This window comes from Pituophis catenifer, unplaced genomic scaffold, assembly GCF_029215685.1.
Source record: "Pituophis catenifer annectens isolate HBS135680 unplaced genomic scaffold, rPitCat1.0.hap2 SCAF_2, whole genome shotgun sequence".
NCBI lineage: Eukaryota > Metazoa > Chordata > Lepidosauria > Squamata > Colubridae > Pituophis > Pituophis catenifer.
The window spans coordinates 170,013,542-170,029,784 of NW_027256882.1; the positions used below are offsets into that span (position 1 = coordinate 170,013,542).

At 37.9% G+C, this 16,243-nt stretch overlaps 1 protein-coding gene across 1 annotated transcript in view; it reads left to right on the forward strand.

Moving 5' to 3' along the window:
- Positions 1 to 16,243, forward strand: part of COL5A3 (collagen type V alpha 3 chain) — a 133,413-nt gene that overhangs the window by 53,302 nt on the left and 63,868 nt on the right. The window contains exons 8-15 of the mRNA XM_070935015.1: positions 1,982 to 2,167; positions 4,594 to 4,644; positions 5,403 to 5,444; positions 7,233 to 7,295; positions 7,519 to 7,593; positions 8,816 to 8,899; positions 10,596 to 10,652; positions 13,080 to 13,133. Coding sequence (XP_070791116.1) covers positions 1,982 to 2,167; positions 4,594 to 4,644; positions 5,403 to 5,444; positions 7,233 to 7,295; positions 7,519 to 7,593; positions 8,816 to 8,899; positions 10,596 to 10,652; positions 13,080 to 13,133 — 612 coding nt within the window. The remainder of the gene's footprint in view (positions 1 to 1,981; positions 2,168 to 4,593; positions 4,645 to 5,402; positions 5,445 to 7,232; positions 7,296 to 7,518; positions 7,594 to 8,815; positions 8,900 to 10,595; positions 10,653 to 13,079; positions 13,134 to 16,243) is intronic.

Below are 16,243 nucleotides of genomic sequence, written 5' to 3' on the forward strand. Positions count from 1 at the left end.
AGCACCTTCCTTTTCAGAGTCCTCATACGAGGCATCATGATGGACAGGCAGCCACTCTCAAAAGCTGCCCCAACTTCTTCAATATTTTCCTTTGAATGATATTTGGAGAAAAGCATTGGGGGCTGCAAGTTCTTCAGAAGAGTTGGTGTCCCTGAAGAAAGCCCAGAGTAAAATCTATGGCAGTCTGCCTTACCAGAAAGCTGCACCCATCCTGAAACCTGATTAGTGTGGCTCTTCAGGGCACCAACTGGGACCCATAGCTGATTTTAATGGGAGGAGTGACAGTAGCAGTCAGTGAAGGATGGAGCTAACATGATGTATAAAAAAGGCAGATAGGATAACCCACTAGGTGGCAGATGTTTCTGAGACAGCCAAAATCATCCTATTTTTACTTCAGTTTGGTTGCATCATTTGTATGTAAAGTGAGGATGTGATTTGGGTGTGTTCAGTTGTATCCACTCCTAATAAGAGGTGCCATAGTCCCAGAAAAACTATGCCACATTTTTTTGCCTAACATTACAATTGTTTTTTATTAAAATCTTGGAGATGGAAGCTGTCTTGTCTCCAGCCAATGACCCCATCCACTATATGGATTCTCCATCCAACATATAGTTTCAATTCTAACCTTTTCATTAAAATCCTAAAAAGAGAGTTTATAATAACCCTTGTTGGACTATTGAAAATGCTGAATGGAATGTGCTTTCAGGACCTCACTGTTGAAGGAGTAACTGGACATACTTTTATCTCAATAGGGGTTGAACATAACTAGTAGCAATTTGGTGATTAAATTACTGCTGGGAAAATCCAACTGTATGCCACAGTAATTTCCCGTGGGATAATTGTAAGAAATAATGTAGATATTTCTAGGGTGCAGTGTAAGTATTACTGTCTGGGACAGAAATCACCGAACTGCCTTTTCCCTCTCAGTGTGTGGCCAAAATAAAGAAGTAAAAGAGTAATTTAATTGTTATCCGGTGGAAATGTAAACCTAGTTTAGGATAGAGCAGAAATGGGAAGATAATAGTTTGGGATATACTGGTTAGATCTTTATATGATTTGAATTTAAGATAGCGAACTTTTAATAGTTTATCCACACTTCTTCAGAATTATGAAATCTACTTGAAATTTACCTCCAATCTCTGTTTGGGAGAGACCTTACTTACTAGGCTTTTAAAATTAGATTAAGATTTTAGGTATGATCTTGATTGTCACTTAAACAACTTAAGGAATTATTCATAAATATACAGCATAGCTAAACTGATGAAAATGGGAAAGAAATAACAAAAAGTAGATTTTTTTTGTAGGACTTGGTTTCATTTCTGGGATACCAAGGAAAGTTGCTTTAATTAATTAAAGCTACTTTAATTCCATGTGTATATATTCTTGTTTCAGTTGGTGGATATTGAGGTTCTAGTAAACAAAACAAAGCAACAATAAATGAAATGATGTAAAATAAAAACAAAGTTCCCCAAAGTCTACATTTTGCTATTATCTCTTATAAATTAAAATGGGAATAAAATGCTACTTCCCTTATCGTTTAACATTACTGTCATGCAAATCCATAACTTTTTCAGTTGTACTCCAACTGTTTAATACTGGTTCATGTTCCTCATCCCACTTAATCAGAAGCTATACATAACCATTTCCATAACTTGTTAGATCCAGTAATCTGTATTTGCAAATATGTATATATGTAAACATCTGAAAGTCTATTGGTGTATTCAGGATAGGAACATGTATATTAGAGGCTGTATCCCACACAAAACCATGTACCTAGATTCTAGAATATGTATATCTGCAGAACCTGAACAGGATTCAATGTACAAAGTTCCTTTTCTTTTAAAGGAAAACTGTCAGGTTTCCAAGAATGTAATGGTGGGAGAAAGAGTCGCATATAGGAAGAGTCTAATAGTGAGTGTGCAAAGTAATTATCATTAAATACGTCTACTGTACTTCATATCTCCTTTCCTAATCCCAACAGGACCTTCTTGGAGAAGAGTATTTAATCAGTGAAAATAGAGACATGAATGCCAATGTCACTTACAGAGCATTTGATGAGAGACTTGACAATAAACATTATGAGGACTACTATGACCGACGAGGGGCCAGTGAAGCAGAGCACTATGATCCAGCTGAGCATGTTGAAGCCACCATCCTATTTCCCGAGGTAGCAACTCTACAAACATTTCTCTAAGCAATGAGTAACAATCTGAACACTGCAGAAAATAATCTCATTTCATTTAAATAATGCATTCCTTATTTGGAATTAAGCTCAATTTTACTCAGTGGTGCTTGTTTTTGATTGTATAAGTTCAAAAACATACTGAGGCTTAACCAGTTGGAATGCAAGTATTACAATTCTAATTGAAAGCTAATCTTGCAAACAAGACATACCATTTAAACACTTTAAGCTTTGGAATAAGGGAGGAAAGGACTAATCTCTCTTTTATTAAAAATACTGATTGTACAGTCTTTTGAAAAATAATAGTAAAATCTTTGAGCCAACTTAACACTCTTCCCACTGCTAGAGCAAAGAGAATCTTATCAATGAGGCTAGCATTCCTTCACATAAATTGTTCCTGATTTACACTCCCTCATAAGCTCCTTCTGTTGTTTTATTGTTAGGCCATGACCCTCTGTTGCACTGATTGTTGTGGGTCAAAACCGAAAGTCTCATCTGAAATCCATGAGAAGATGGAATAGCAAAAGGTGGTAGTTCATCAACGGAGCTACAATGTGTTTATAATCTGCCTCTCATATAACCCACCTGCATGACCACACTGTCTTGCCCCCTCCTCACCCCAGTTTAAATCCCACATCAGTCTAGCCAGTTTGTGCATCTGATAAAATGAGATGCAGCACATGAAAGCTTATGCCGTTGAATAAAATGTGTTAATCTGAAAAGGAGCTCCCAGGCTCCTGATTTTCATCATCAACATTGTGAGTCCATGAAAGAAACTAAATCCACTTTCAGTCATGCTTCCACTGCGCATCAGGTTGGGTTTGTTAATTCCCTATATATACCTACAACCACAATCTCTCTTTACATTAAAAAAAAGGTCACAAATATATTTTAATGAGTAGAATGGAGATGAGGAGATGTGTTGGTGCCCAAGACATATTTTCAGTTGTGTCTCATGTCCAAGATGCTCCAAACGTTCCAAACTATTTCCCATGGAACCTATTATAGATGATTTTAAAAAGAGAATATTATGTGTTTAAAGAGAAGAACTTCTAAATACTGGGCTCTGCTGCTTCTCAAAAGGATATGTCTATCTCCACCTAGATATTTGCCAAGAGTGCCCTATTTTTATTTTGGATTTAGGAGCACTGAAACGCCTATGACATTAATCATAAATATTTATGAATGTCTTGTTGCCCCTATGCCTCACCCACTCTTTTCCCAATAGCTAATTGCCACCAGGCTGGGATGGAAACTTGGCATTTAAACCAAGGTTGACTTGCCCTCTCCTGAGTCTTCTGACTCAGCCCAGAACCTGCTGTGCATCACATATTCCCACGGTGCGTTATTTCTCATGGCAAGGATTTCAGTCCCACCTTCTGGGCTAAGAAATTGCTTTTGAGTAACATTTATCAAGCATTTCTTTCAAGTCAAACCTAACTTTCAGCACTTACATGGACATGAAGAAAGAAAACATGTTTGCTGCTGCCTTTTTCTGGGATTCTTTGAGGGACTTTCCAGCCCAGCCAATAACCCTGATAATTCCTATTGGGTACTAATCACATCCAGCCTGGCTCAGCTTCTTAAAATCAGTCAAAATTGCCTCAGTGCTGCCACCTAGTTTGGATCAAAACTAGAAACCATTGTAAATTAAAACACAATAAATGGTTTGTTTGTTTTTTTTAAAAAAATCCAATCTTCTAGGATCTTTTTGCTCAGGGTTGTTGGTGATAAAAGAAAACTCAGTAAGATTTAATTCATAGATGCTCAGAATTAATTGTAATTAATTTTATCCCTTTGTTTGATTTGATGCTATTTTGCCTTTCTGTTGCCCTGTGCCTTCGGAGTTGAGTTTGCTCCAGGGTGCAAATGGAAACTCATGGAAACTTAGTTCTCAAATTTGTATCTAATGTCTGGAGATGTTAAGTCATTTATCTGCTTCTATTTCACTCACCATGCATTAAGTCCGGAGAAGTGCGGGATAGCTCACTTTACAGGAGACATCACTGGAGATTGCTTTCTATCTAAGCAACAGCTAGTCCAGCCTCCAGTGCCAGTTCTCACAATCAAATCTAAGTTGATTTTTCTAAGTTGAAAAGTCTAACTTTTCTAAGTTAGACTTTTCTAAGTTAGACTTTTCAACTTAGAAAAATCAACTTAGAAAAATCCCACACTTCTTTCCAACAACTCACATAGTCCAGAATCAAATCCACCTTCATTTAAGGTACAGTAACTTGTTTCTGTTTGAATAGTAGGCGGCATAAGATTTGTGGTTCAGTAAATCAGATTGAAGAAACAGTCATCTTGAATATCTTCTCTACTTTAGGAGGTTGTGTCCATCTACATTGCAGATTCTCACATTATCATAATTACTGGTCCTCATGGTGGTTATTTATTCTCTTTGTGTGTAGCAGCAACCAAATCTGAAGGGACAGAAAGGGGAGGCAGCAGTCATCGAACCTGTGAGTAAGATACGTTTTCTGTTCTGGCTTTGCCAAAACCCATCAGCCTGGTTGGAGACTTAATTTCACCACGAAGTGGTGGCTTGGGGTTTGTGGTCAATTCCATTTTGATTCTTGGAAGGATAAATATCCAAAACTAGTGGTTTCCATACAGTTGAGAGATACTAGGAATATGCTCTGGAAACTTGAGATGGAGCAATTGGGTCTTAGATGAGGACAAAAATCCTGCAGACAAATACAAAAACAAACACTTACTAATATATGAGTGTGGGAAATCTGTTCCTTTATTGCATTCGCAGAGTGGTTTCTGGATCTTAGTTGAATGTTTTGTAAGTTTTATTATTGGCTGTGATATGCTGGGTTTTCCCTCCGATAAGTATAGATCACAATATAGTTTTCCCTTCTGAGGATAGTTAGCTTAATTGTGCCCAAGAATCACAGGCATATATCATGATAATATCTCATGGGTACAGATGATCTAATTATGCAACAATTAGCTATCTCTTTTTTTATACATCCAACAAGCTTGTTACTTGTGCAGATCATTCAACAATAAGCATGCAAGTGGTTTATTCCACAGATATTGAAGAATTGTTAGCATTTCTCTTATCCTTCTTGCAAGTGTGTGAACTTATTTCAGTGCTTAGAAACAACTAAATTCACGTCATATAACTTTGTCAATATTCACAGGCCACAAAGGCAGCCTTTCCCTTCAGAACCGGTTCAGGGTTGTTAAATATTTCTCCTTTCTTTTGCAGGGTATGGTTTTTGAAGGGCCAACTGGATATCGAGGTCCACAGGTAAGAGACATAATAAGTAAAATGGCATCAGTTTTCCTAGCCACTTTAAAATTGTTTTGGAGGTGGTCACCTCCTTCCTGGCTCCTGGCTTTTTTTCCCCCTTCTAGGGAGGGAAAGAGGATTTGCAACAGCACAATCCAGGTTGGTGCCATTTTAAACAGGAGTGGGGATAGACCTATCTCCATACCTTTCTGCTCCCTTTTTCTGCCTTTCCCCTATGTGTCCTTAGATGGGAGAAATACAGGAATGTCTTGAGAGAGTTGAATGCCCCTTCTCTGTAGGATTTTGTCTCAATTATAGATGTATTTAATATATGGGAAACCTGCTTGCATGGCATGGGATAAGTAGTTTAAGTCCCAAACACAAACAGGGAGTTTGCAGGCAAAAAATAAATGTAAACTTCATACAGCATGATTAATGCCATGAACATGACCCATTGAAGTGTGCAGTCCGTGCACGATCATTGATTTGCCCCCAAACTCCCAGTAGATTTCATGGGAATGTGAATATCTCTGTGATTTCACCCACCCCAATATTTTAGCATGAAAGTAATAGTACTCTTCTCTCTGTTTTGTTTTGCCAGGCAGTTGTAAGAAAACATTAAAAAAATTACAGAACAGGTTATTTCATCTGGAAATTAGATACCAACTTCTTGAACTTGAACTGAGTTACAGCGCTCAAGCTGTTGACTCCTGCAAACTTAAGAAACCTTCATTTCAGCAGCCTCATGAGGGAGCTGGGGGTCTTTTTATCAGTCTATCAAAGATCAGCCAGTTGTCAAGCCTGATGGGTGCATTACTTGGAACCTGACACCAGTATTCTGATCATTGATCTTTTAAACACTTCTTAATTTACTTCCCCAATATTGCCTTCATATAACCAATTATCAACGGAATGAAAAGACCATCTGTCCCTCCATTTAAACTCATTAACAGGTAGTCCTCGACTTACGACTACAGTTGAACCCAAAATTTCTGTTGTTAAGTGAGACATCTGTTAAGTGAGTTTTGCTCCATTTTACGACATCTCTTGCCACAGTTAAGTGAAACACTGCAGTTGGTAAGTTAGTAACATATTTGTTGAGTGAATCGGGCTTCCTCATTGACTTTGCCTGTCAGAAGGTCACAAAAGGGGATCACATGACCTTGGGACACTGCAAGCATCATAAATAGGAACCTGTTGCCAAACATCTGAATTTTGATCACGTGACCATGGGGATGCTGCAAAGGTCGTAACTGTGAAAAACGGTCATAAGTCACATTTCTCAGTACTGTTGTAACTTTGAACAGTCACTAAATGAACTGTTGTAAGTTGAGGACTACCTGTATAAGGAAGTAAGCAAATGGGAGTACCTGTTTGATGAGATGGAATTTGAGGAATTAGAATTAAGAACTTCTTTCTTCAATAAGGATCTGTTAATGTTGGTTGCTTATTGGTAGACTTCCTATAAAACATGCCATATGTATCCAACACTTCAGTCAAGAAGTACAGAGTTTTGCAAAAAGTATAATCCAAGTACATCTGCAGAAGGAGACTAATGATTGATGTTTGTATCTAGGTGCATTGTGCTGTCTTTTCCTGTTACTCATAGGGAGGAATAGGAAACTACGCGTAATTTTCAAACTTTGTTGTCTGGAGCCTGATTTTTGGAACAGTCAGGCATAATAGATACATTTGATGCAATGCTAGGCTTGGATATTACTGTGTCATGATGTTTCTACTTTAAAAGAAGAATTGCCTGTGAGATTTTCTTCATCTATCTTAATTTTCTGCTGTATTATTTCCCAGGGAGAGATGGGTCCAATGGGATCACCAGGGCCACCGGGATTTTCAGGAGATCCTGGTGAGCAGGTAAAGAAATCATTATGTGGTTTGAAGGAATGATAGTCTCTTCGATCTTTCCCCCTGGCGATTTTTCATCTTTCTGAAAATGATGGGTGTGGGGAATAAGGAATTCCTGGCATGCACCCCTTCCGTGTATCTCTTTGACAAGCCCCAGCTTGATATTGCTTTCTTTTAGTCCAATGATTCTCAAGAATGATTGACAAAGGTATCTTAACTCACTTTTGCACAGGGACCAGCAGGCCTCCCAGGCCTTCCAGGAGCTGATGGGCTACGTGGACCTCCTGGGACAATGCTCATGTTGCCAGTAGGTGATGCAGGGAAATGGATCAGTTTGAGAATATGAGATATACTGGCAGGAAACGACATCATACAGTCCCTTTGAGAAGCAGACTCTAGAGGGATGTTGTTTTCAGCTTTAGTGAATATTTGATGTAAAATGAGAATCCTTTTTTAGTTTCCAGGGGTATTATTTTGAGTATATTCCAGATGCAAAAATGTGTTGACATTGATTATAAAATAAGATCCCAAAAGATAGGTTAGGTAAGAAATGGGTCAAGAGGAACTCACCTTTATGTGGCCAAGTATCTAGGAGGGAAGGGTTTTGTTTTGTTTTTTTTTATATGGAAAGTTTGAAGACCAAGGAGCTAAATTCAAATATACAACTCATCCCTCTCTAAGAACAGGAAAGTTGATAATCTTCGAAACCAAAACATTTTGAGTTTTCAACATTTGAACCCATTTTATACCCTCCTGGCACCAAATACACATCAATATTTCAATTACTACATGCGGGTGATGCTTTCACTTAAAGATGCTAGATGTGAAGATTTGCTTTTTTAATGGAAGCATCATAGTGATGTCATATTGCCATCTAGTTTATTTATTTATTTTGTCGCATTTCTATTCCGCCCAACTCCCAAGGGACTCTGGGTGGCTTACAACAGAGAATAAAACAATGCAACAATATCTCATACAAAAGTTAAAAGAAGACATTAAAACATTAAAACGTTAAAACACATACACTCCAATTTGTGGCTGGGTCTCGCAAGATCACTATAACGAGATCAATGGCCCCAGGCCTGCCGGAAGAGCCAGGTCTTCACCGCTTTCCGGAAGGCCAATAGGTGGGGGCGGTCTGGACTTCAGGAGGTAGTTGGTTCCAGAGAGCCGGGATAGCCACAGAGAAAGCCCTCCCCTGCGGGCCCGCCAGCCGACATTGTTTAGCTGACGGGACCCGGAGAAGACCGACTCTGTGGGATCTTACCGGTCGCTGGGAGCTATGTGGTAGAAGGCGGTCTCAAAGATAGCCTAGTCCTGAGCCATGTAGGGCTTTAAAGATAATAACCAACACGTCGAATTGCACCCGGAGACCGATAGGGCGCCAATGCAGCTCGCAGAGAATTGGTGTAATGTGGGTGTATCTAGGTGCACCCACTATAACTCGCGCAGCTGCATAGTTTATTTAGCCATAGCCTCAATATTCTATTATTCTCTTCCTTGACTTTGTGCTACCGATCTATTTCCAGTTCCAGTTTCGTGGTGATTTACTTAAAGGACCTTCAGTATCTTTTCAGGAGGCCCAGGCCCAAGCTATTTTACAGCAAGCCAAGGTAAGCATTGTGGGCAAATGTATGAATATACGTGCATATGTTAAGCTTCTTTGTTTTAAATCTTGATTTCTCTAAGTAGTCAACTTATTTTGCTCCAGCATTTAACACTTCTCTCTCTGTCTCCCTCCCTCCCTCCCTCCCCCCTCTCTCTTCCTCTCTCTCTCCCTTCCCCCTCCCATTTTTTTATTTCTGTTCTGGTTAATGTTTTATATTCTTTTCAAATTCTTACTGCCACCCAGAGGTGTTGAGATATTTGACCTTGGAAAAGTGAATTATAGGTGAATAAATTGAAATAATAATATTGCAGGTTTTCAAGTGATTTCTAAATCATGTGGCTCATCACAGAATGTCAGCTAATCAAATTACTAAAATCACTCTCTTATTCATCTGCCATTAAATTACAGCCTCCCAATTCCCTCAGTGAGGTTATGTTTGCTTCAGCAAGTCATAGTCAGAATTACTGACTGAACAATAGTATATTGTATAAAACAGAGAGCCAGCCTGGCATAATGGGTGAGGCACCAGGCTAGAAACTGGGAGATTATGAGTTTTAGTCCCAGTTTAGGCACAAAGCCTGCTGAGTGACTCAGGAAATGACTTTGGGTCACTTCTCAGGAAGGAGGCAATGGCAAACCACTTCTGAAATCTTGCCAAGAAAACAGCAGGAACATGTCCAAACTGGCTCAAAACAAACAAACAATAAACAATTAAATTTAGTTAACTGTGGGTTCAGCAGAGTTTTTATCCCAAAGATTCTGCATTTCTTTGCACTTAAATTAATCTGATTATTCATTTCAAGCAGTCTTAAAAGAGAACAAACGAATTTGGGAGAGAGGAATCATCGAGGGTTAGCATCGTCTTTTGCAGCTAATATAAAGCAAGAGCTTAAAACAGCACCCACAAAAAATGAACCTCTCTAGGAACTCCTGTTCACTGATTATTTCACACTTTTGAAATGTGAAATAACAACAGTTCTCCCCCCACCTTAGAAGATATAAAATTGCAGGAAGTGAGTCCAGCCAACTTTAAAGTGATAATGGTCTTTCTCCATTTGATCATGTCATCTATGTTGCCAGTTGTCATTCATGGCAGTGCATGTTTACCTCAGGATATCACTCGTGTGTCATGCAAACCCATTCTAACACTAAAGGTTTCCCATATAGATTATTCACATTCTGTTTCAAGGAATAGCTTAGTAAGTCATCATACTATACAGAAGAGAAACAAAATATTCACCCGTCCCAATGGGGAACTGATTTGATTGATGTAAGATTTTTTTTTTAAATAGTCCTAAATTAAATCTGCACCTGGGTTTAGAGTTCATTTAAAGAGCAGAAGAACTTTTCAATAATTAATTTAGGCTAATGATGTAATCATGTCCTACAATAAGATGAATAGCATGTCTTTTATCATTGATTTGAATCAGATAGAAATTGGCTTAGTCAAAGCCAAGCAAAAGCAAAATCATTTCAGAGCCCAGTTTGTGCACTTCTCCACGTATAGTGGTACAAACAGAAGAAAGAAAATGAATGAAACCACTGCCACCCAAACATTACTTTTTGTTCCATTTTCACCCATACCTCAAGCCAGCATCTTCTTGCCCCTTCTTGCTTACAATTACTCAATTACTCAATTACAACTTCTCCCTAGTTCCTTTTAATATTACTATAACTCATCATTTTCTTTCTCTTTTCAGCTTTCCATGAAAGGGCCTCCTGGCCCAATGGGACTCACGGGAAGGCCAGGACCACTAGTGAGTAAATGTGATTGTTCAAAACTGACCCATAAATAGGAACATCAATATCCAGGAAGATATTGGAAAACATAATAAAAAAGCAGATCTGCCAACACCTAGAAACGAGTAAACTAATAACTAGCAGGCCTCACAGGTTTGTTAAAACAGATCATGCCAAACCAATCTTATTTCATTCTTCAACATAGTGATTAAATTAGTAGACCAGCAAAATACTGTCAACATAATATATGTAGACTTCAGCAAGACATTCAACAAAGTAGACCACAACCTACTTCTTCATAAGCTAGGAAAAAGTGGGATAGATAGCTTCACCACCTGATGGATTTGCAACTGGCTGACAAACCGTACTCAACAAGTAGTCCTTAATGGGTCTAAGTCTACATGGAGAGAAGTAAGCAGTGGGGTGCCACAAGGTTCCGTCTTAGGCCCAGTACTCTTCAATATCTTCATAAATGACTTAGATGAGGGAATAGAAGGGGAATTCACCAAATTTGCAGATGATACTAAGCTGGCAGGAATAGCTAACACTCTAGAAGATAGGCTCAAGATCCAGATGGATCTTGATAGACTTGAACTCTGGGCTCTATCTAACAAAATGAAATTCAATGTAGAGAAAAGTAAAGTTTTACACTTAGGTAAGAAAAACCAAAAGCACACATATAAACTGGGGGAAACCAGGCTTAATAGCAGTGACTGTGAGATGGATCTTGGAGTCTTAGTGGACAATCAGCTAAATATGAGCTAGCAGTGTGCAGCTGCAGCTAAAAAAGCCAATGCAATCCTAAATTGCATAAACAGAGGGATAGAATCAAGATCAAGTGAGGTACTAATACCATTCTATAAAGCCCTAGTAAGACCACACCTAGAGTACTGCTTCCAGTTTTGGTCACCACATTATAAAAAAGATGTTGAGACTCTAGAAAAAGTGCAGAGGATAACAACCAGGATGATTAGGGGACTGGAGACTAAAATATATGAAGAACGGTTACACGACCTGGGCATGGCTAGTCTAGTGAAGAGAAGGGGGGACATGATAGCAGTGTTCCAATATTTGAGGGGCTGCCACAGAGAGGAGAGGGTCAAGCTGTTTTCCAAAGCACCTGAAGGCCAGACAAAGAATAATGGATGGCAACTGACCAAGGGGAGATTCAACCTAGAAATGAGGAGGAACTTTCTGACAGTGAGAACAATCAACCAATGGAACAGCTTGCCTTCGGAAGTTGTGGGAGCTTCATCACTTGAGACTTTCAAGAAAAGATTGGACTGCCATTTGTAAAAAATGGTATAGCGTCTCCTGCTTGAGCGGGGGGTTGGACTAGATGACCTATAAGATCCCTTCCAATTCTGTAAATCTGTTAAAGGAAAGTTTTGAGTTTCATACTCATCTCGGTGCTGTGAATCATGGTTAATTTACAGTAGTATTGTCCATGTATTGTATTTGGGCTGAAATGAAATATTCTTCAGCATGTAATAGATTTCATAGAAAAAAAAATACTACATGGCCCACAAGCACTTTTCTTTCATAGACATTGAAAAGAACTTTAATCTCTTGAAATTGTCTAAACTTATTTATGGGCCAAGCTACAAATGATCTTAACAATGTCATATCTGTGAATATACAAAATTCAGCGACTGAGGAACGAAATGTTTCAGAAAACTCCAAGATATTTTATTTCCTCTCCAGACCATGAAGTCTCAGGATAATGCTATTCTGGGGAGAGTTTCGCAATTTCCAGAATTTCTGTCCCCTTGTGGGATCATGCTATACCTTCCTAAAATAGCATGGCCCAGGAAAGAATTTGTATGTCTGGAAGGAAAAATTATTGAGTTTTCTGAAACATGTTGTTCCTGAATTGCTACATTTTGCATATTTCTACATTGCCCTTAGGCATGGGATTTTTTCCACACACAGAGATGGGAGGAGAAAATCATATTGGGGTATAATGTCTTTAACTGATTTCCCTCTATATTACATTGCTGCTGATATCAGATAATAGCAGTTATCTGCTTTCTATATTAATATAGAAAATGAATCAGCTTGGGCAAATGTGAAGCTACCATGGATATAGTTGATTGCATCTTTAGTTTTTATTTCCTGCTCCAGACCATTCTCCCAAATTTACTTTAGGCTGTGAAATCACAACTCCCCATACTTCTCTATTGATGAATAGGTGTAGAGTGGGCAAACAAGATCTTAACATGTATCACTTTCTGTTAGAGGAGAAATTAATATTTTCAGGAGAAGAATGCCTGAATTTTCCCTCATATGCTCATATGTATTACTTTGCTGATTTTTTTTTAAGAATTAATAGTTAGAATAGTTGTCCTGCTTCATCAATTTCTGGATGTATTCACTGTGGTTGGATTATTCATTTTTGTAATATTCTAGAACAAATTAATCTATTTTTAATATGATTTCTACAGGGTCTACCAGGAAAATCAGGACAAAAAGGGGATTCGGGTGACTCCGGACCCCAGGTTTGTTGCTGAAGATGGACAGGAGGGGCTTGGGCTGTGTTGGTAGGGAATTCTGGGAGTGGAAATCTTAACACCTCTGGAGGAAATAAGGTTGGTAAAGTGTGAAGTATAAAAATGCCAGGCTGATGTCCAGCCTCTTTTCCATTCAGGCTTTCTTATCCTTTCCTCTCTTTGTGCCTTCGAGTCAGTCTTGACTGCTGTTGACTGCCTGGACTAATCCCTGCAGTTTTCTTGGCAAAATACTATCAATGGCTTGCCATTGCTTTTTTCTTCAGTGAATGACTCAAGGTCAACAAGCTGAATTTGTGCCCAAGGTGGGAGGAGAACTCCATCTCCTGTTTCTAGCCTGGTACTTGACTGTTACACCAGAAGTGGGGAACTATGGCCCTTTTATGACTTGTGGATTTCAACTCCCAGAATTCATGAGCTCAAGAATTCTGGGAGTTGAAGTCCACAAATCATAAAAGGGCCATAATTCCTCACCCTTGCATTACATCAAAGTGGCTCTGCTTCATTATTCTTGCACTTGTTTATCTCCTGCCCATTTTATAGTTTTGTACCATATACATATCTTTCACATTAGAATTTCTCTAGCCTGATAGATTTACTTTGCCTTATTATATTGTACTCTTCCTTATTCAACTGCATAAAAATTGAAACTGAATATGAAATAAGCAGTTTTGCAATACAGATAATAATTCATCCTTTCCCCCAAATTTGGAAGGTGCACTGTAGCCATTTTAAGCATGCTGATCTTTTCTCCTGGCATGCTCAAATGAGAAGGCTTTTAGGTTATCCTTAGCAGACAGAATTCTGGCATTGGTAGTAAAATAAGTTAAGGAATCTTTTTTCCATCAATTTCTTTTTTCCTCCCCTCCCCTTATCATAAGCATTTATCATTCATGGAATAAAAATACATTCCTAGGGTACAAAATTATTGAAAAAAAATACAGGTCTTTTGCAAGATTTTCCTGGTATTTTATCTATTATACCCTCATCCTACCTCTGAGAAAATTATTTGTGATATATTTATTTATATTTGTACCCTATTTCAGCCCCATCCTGCCCTTTGATACATGCAAAGAGATGTAACATAAAATGCATTTAGAGAAAAAGAAATGAACTAAGATTAAACATATAGTAATTTCAAATCTTTGACCACCACTTGTCCCAGGATAAGTAATCCGTAACTCTCCAAAACAGTTCTCAGGATCCCTAATCCATGGACGTATCTTATAAATGGAAATTGAGAATTAAAGGAAGGGACAATGTTTGGAAGGTCTCCAAGTTCTCTTCTTCTGATCTAACATCAGAGAGGGAATTAATTAGCTTAGTCTTTCTCAGGAATATGCTCCAAATATTAGAATTCCCAATGAGGAAGATTCCACCTTCCTGAATCAAAAGACACATGAAGTCTTTCTTATGGGTTGGAAGAGATAGGCATTTATAGGAATAGGCTTCAAAATCTTCTCTTTTTCTGGAATAATTTTATTATGCAATAACAAATTTAAAGTAATTGGTGATAAAATACTTTAAATGTTGCATTCTGGAGTCCTCCAGGAATTGGCATACTGAGTGACAGGTTGAATTTTTCTCCTGCCAACAAACAGCTGACTTTGCTGCCAAAACTGGCTCTTTGGCAGCACACTTCCTAGATATGAATGGGAGCAACTAGGAATGACTCAAGTCTATGCTCAGTTGACCATGTACTTGAATAGGAAGAGGAATCTAGACGATTGGGATTCTTGATAAGAGCGATTGGAGGGTCGGGTCTCCATCTTTTCCTGTCAGTATTTGTTTTTTTTTAAGCCTAGTTTTTAAACATCGTGTTTTGATTTTGATATTTTTTTTTTGCTTTTGACTTACATCTTTAACAAAGTATATGGTTGAATGCTGATTTATTTTTTATACCCCTTTGCTGTACTGTGAACTTTTTACCTTTTCTTGTTGCTGTGCTTTGGAGTTAAGACACACTTGTTTTTGCTGCATGGAAACCAACAGCATAAATGTTTTCTCTTTGGTAGTGAAAGTGATGAGATTTGATTTACATCTGCACCAGACTACTGCAAGGCTTTTGTATTTTACTATTTTTAAAAAGAACTTTCCTTTTTTAATTTGCTTTTGTATATATTTCTGGTCTCTTATCTATTTTTCTCTCTGATTAGATGGAAATTTTCTCTTTTGTTTCTATCATGGGAAATATTATCTTAATTTTTCCTGTGGACATTTTGTTATGGAATATCAACTTCTTTTGTCCTTGGGAGGAATTGCCTATGTTTTGTTGTGAAAGTCCAGCTACAGTATAAAAAAAAATTAGACTATATTAAAAATGGAAGTAACAATAAAGCCATATCAACTTAATCTCCAAGCCTTCTTGGAAGCTTTTGAAAAAAATGCTTTTCAATTTACAAGCTGTGAGTGAAAATATAGACAAAATGTTTAATGATTTAACAACAGTCATAAATCAACCTAAGGATGATACTCAGATACAACTAATAGCAGCTAAATCAGACTTCCAATTGGGTGGATTGGAAGTTGATTTGTTGCTGACAGAACTGAAGAAGAAAGAGCTTTGTTTGAGAATTGCAAGTCCGTTGGAGAAGGCTGAAAAGGGGTATGAATTTAAAAGGCTTAGAAATGGCAATATGGATCAGTGGTGAACTGGACTTTCTTAGGAAAACTGTTGGAGACTATGGAATAGACTTAGTATATTCAGTCAGAAGACAACTGTTAAAGAGATGTTGTGGTTCAGCTGCCTCAAAAAACTTCTAAACAAGTGCTGTGGAAATACAACAGAAAACTATGACTTTGGGGAATGAGATGGAATTGTTGGGAAATATCCCAATTATAATTTAAGTAAAAAAGTTTATTACTAAGAATCACTCAAAGATAGAGACAGATTAGAGATTAGAGATGATGATTGCAGTGGTCTATGGAAGTTTAGAAGCCATTAGTGGACTTTCTGCATGTGAAATACAATAATATATTGTTAACAGAGGACTTTGGAGTTTAGTTTTGTTAACTTTACCTGTTAACTGATTTTTTTTTCAGTAAATAAATGGTAGGTCAAATTAGTTGGGCAACTAATGGTGTAGAAGCTTATAGATTGT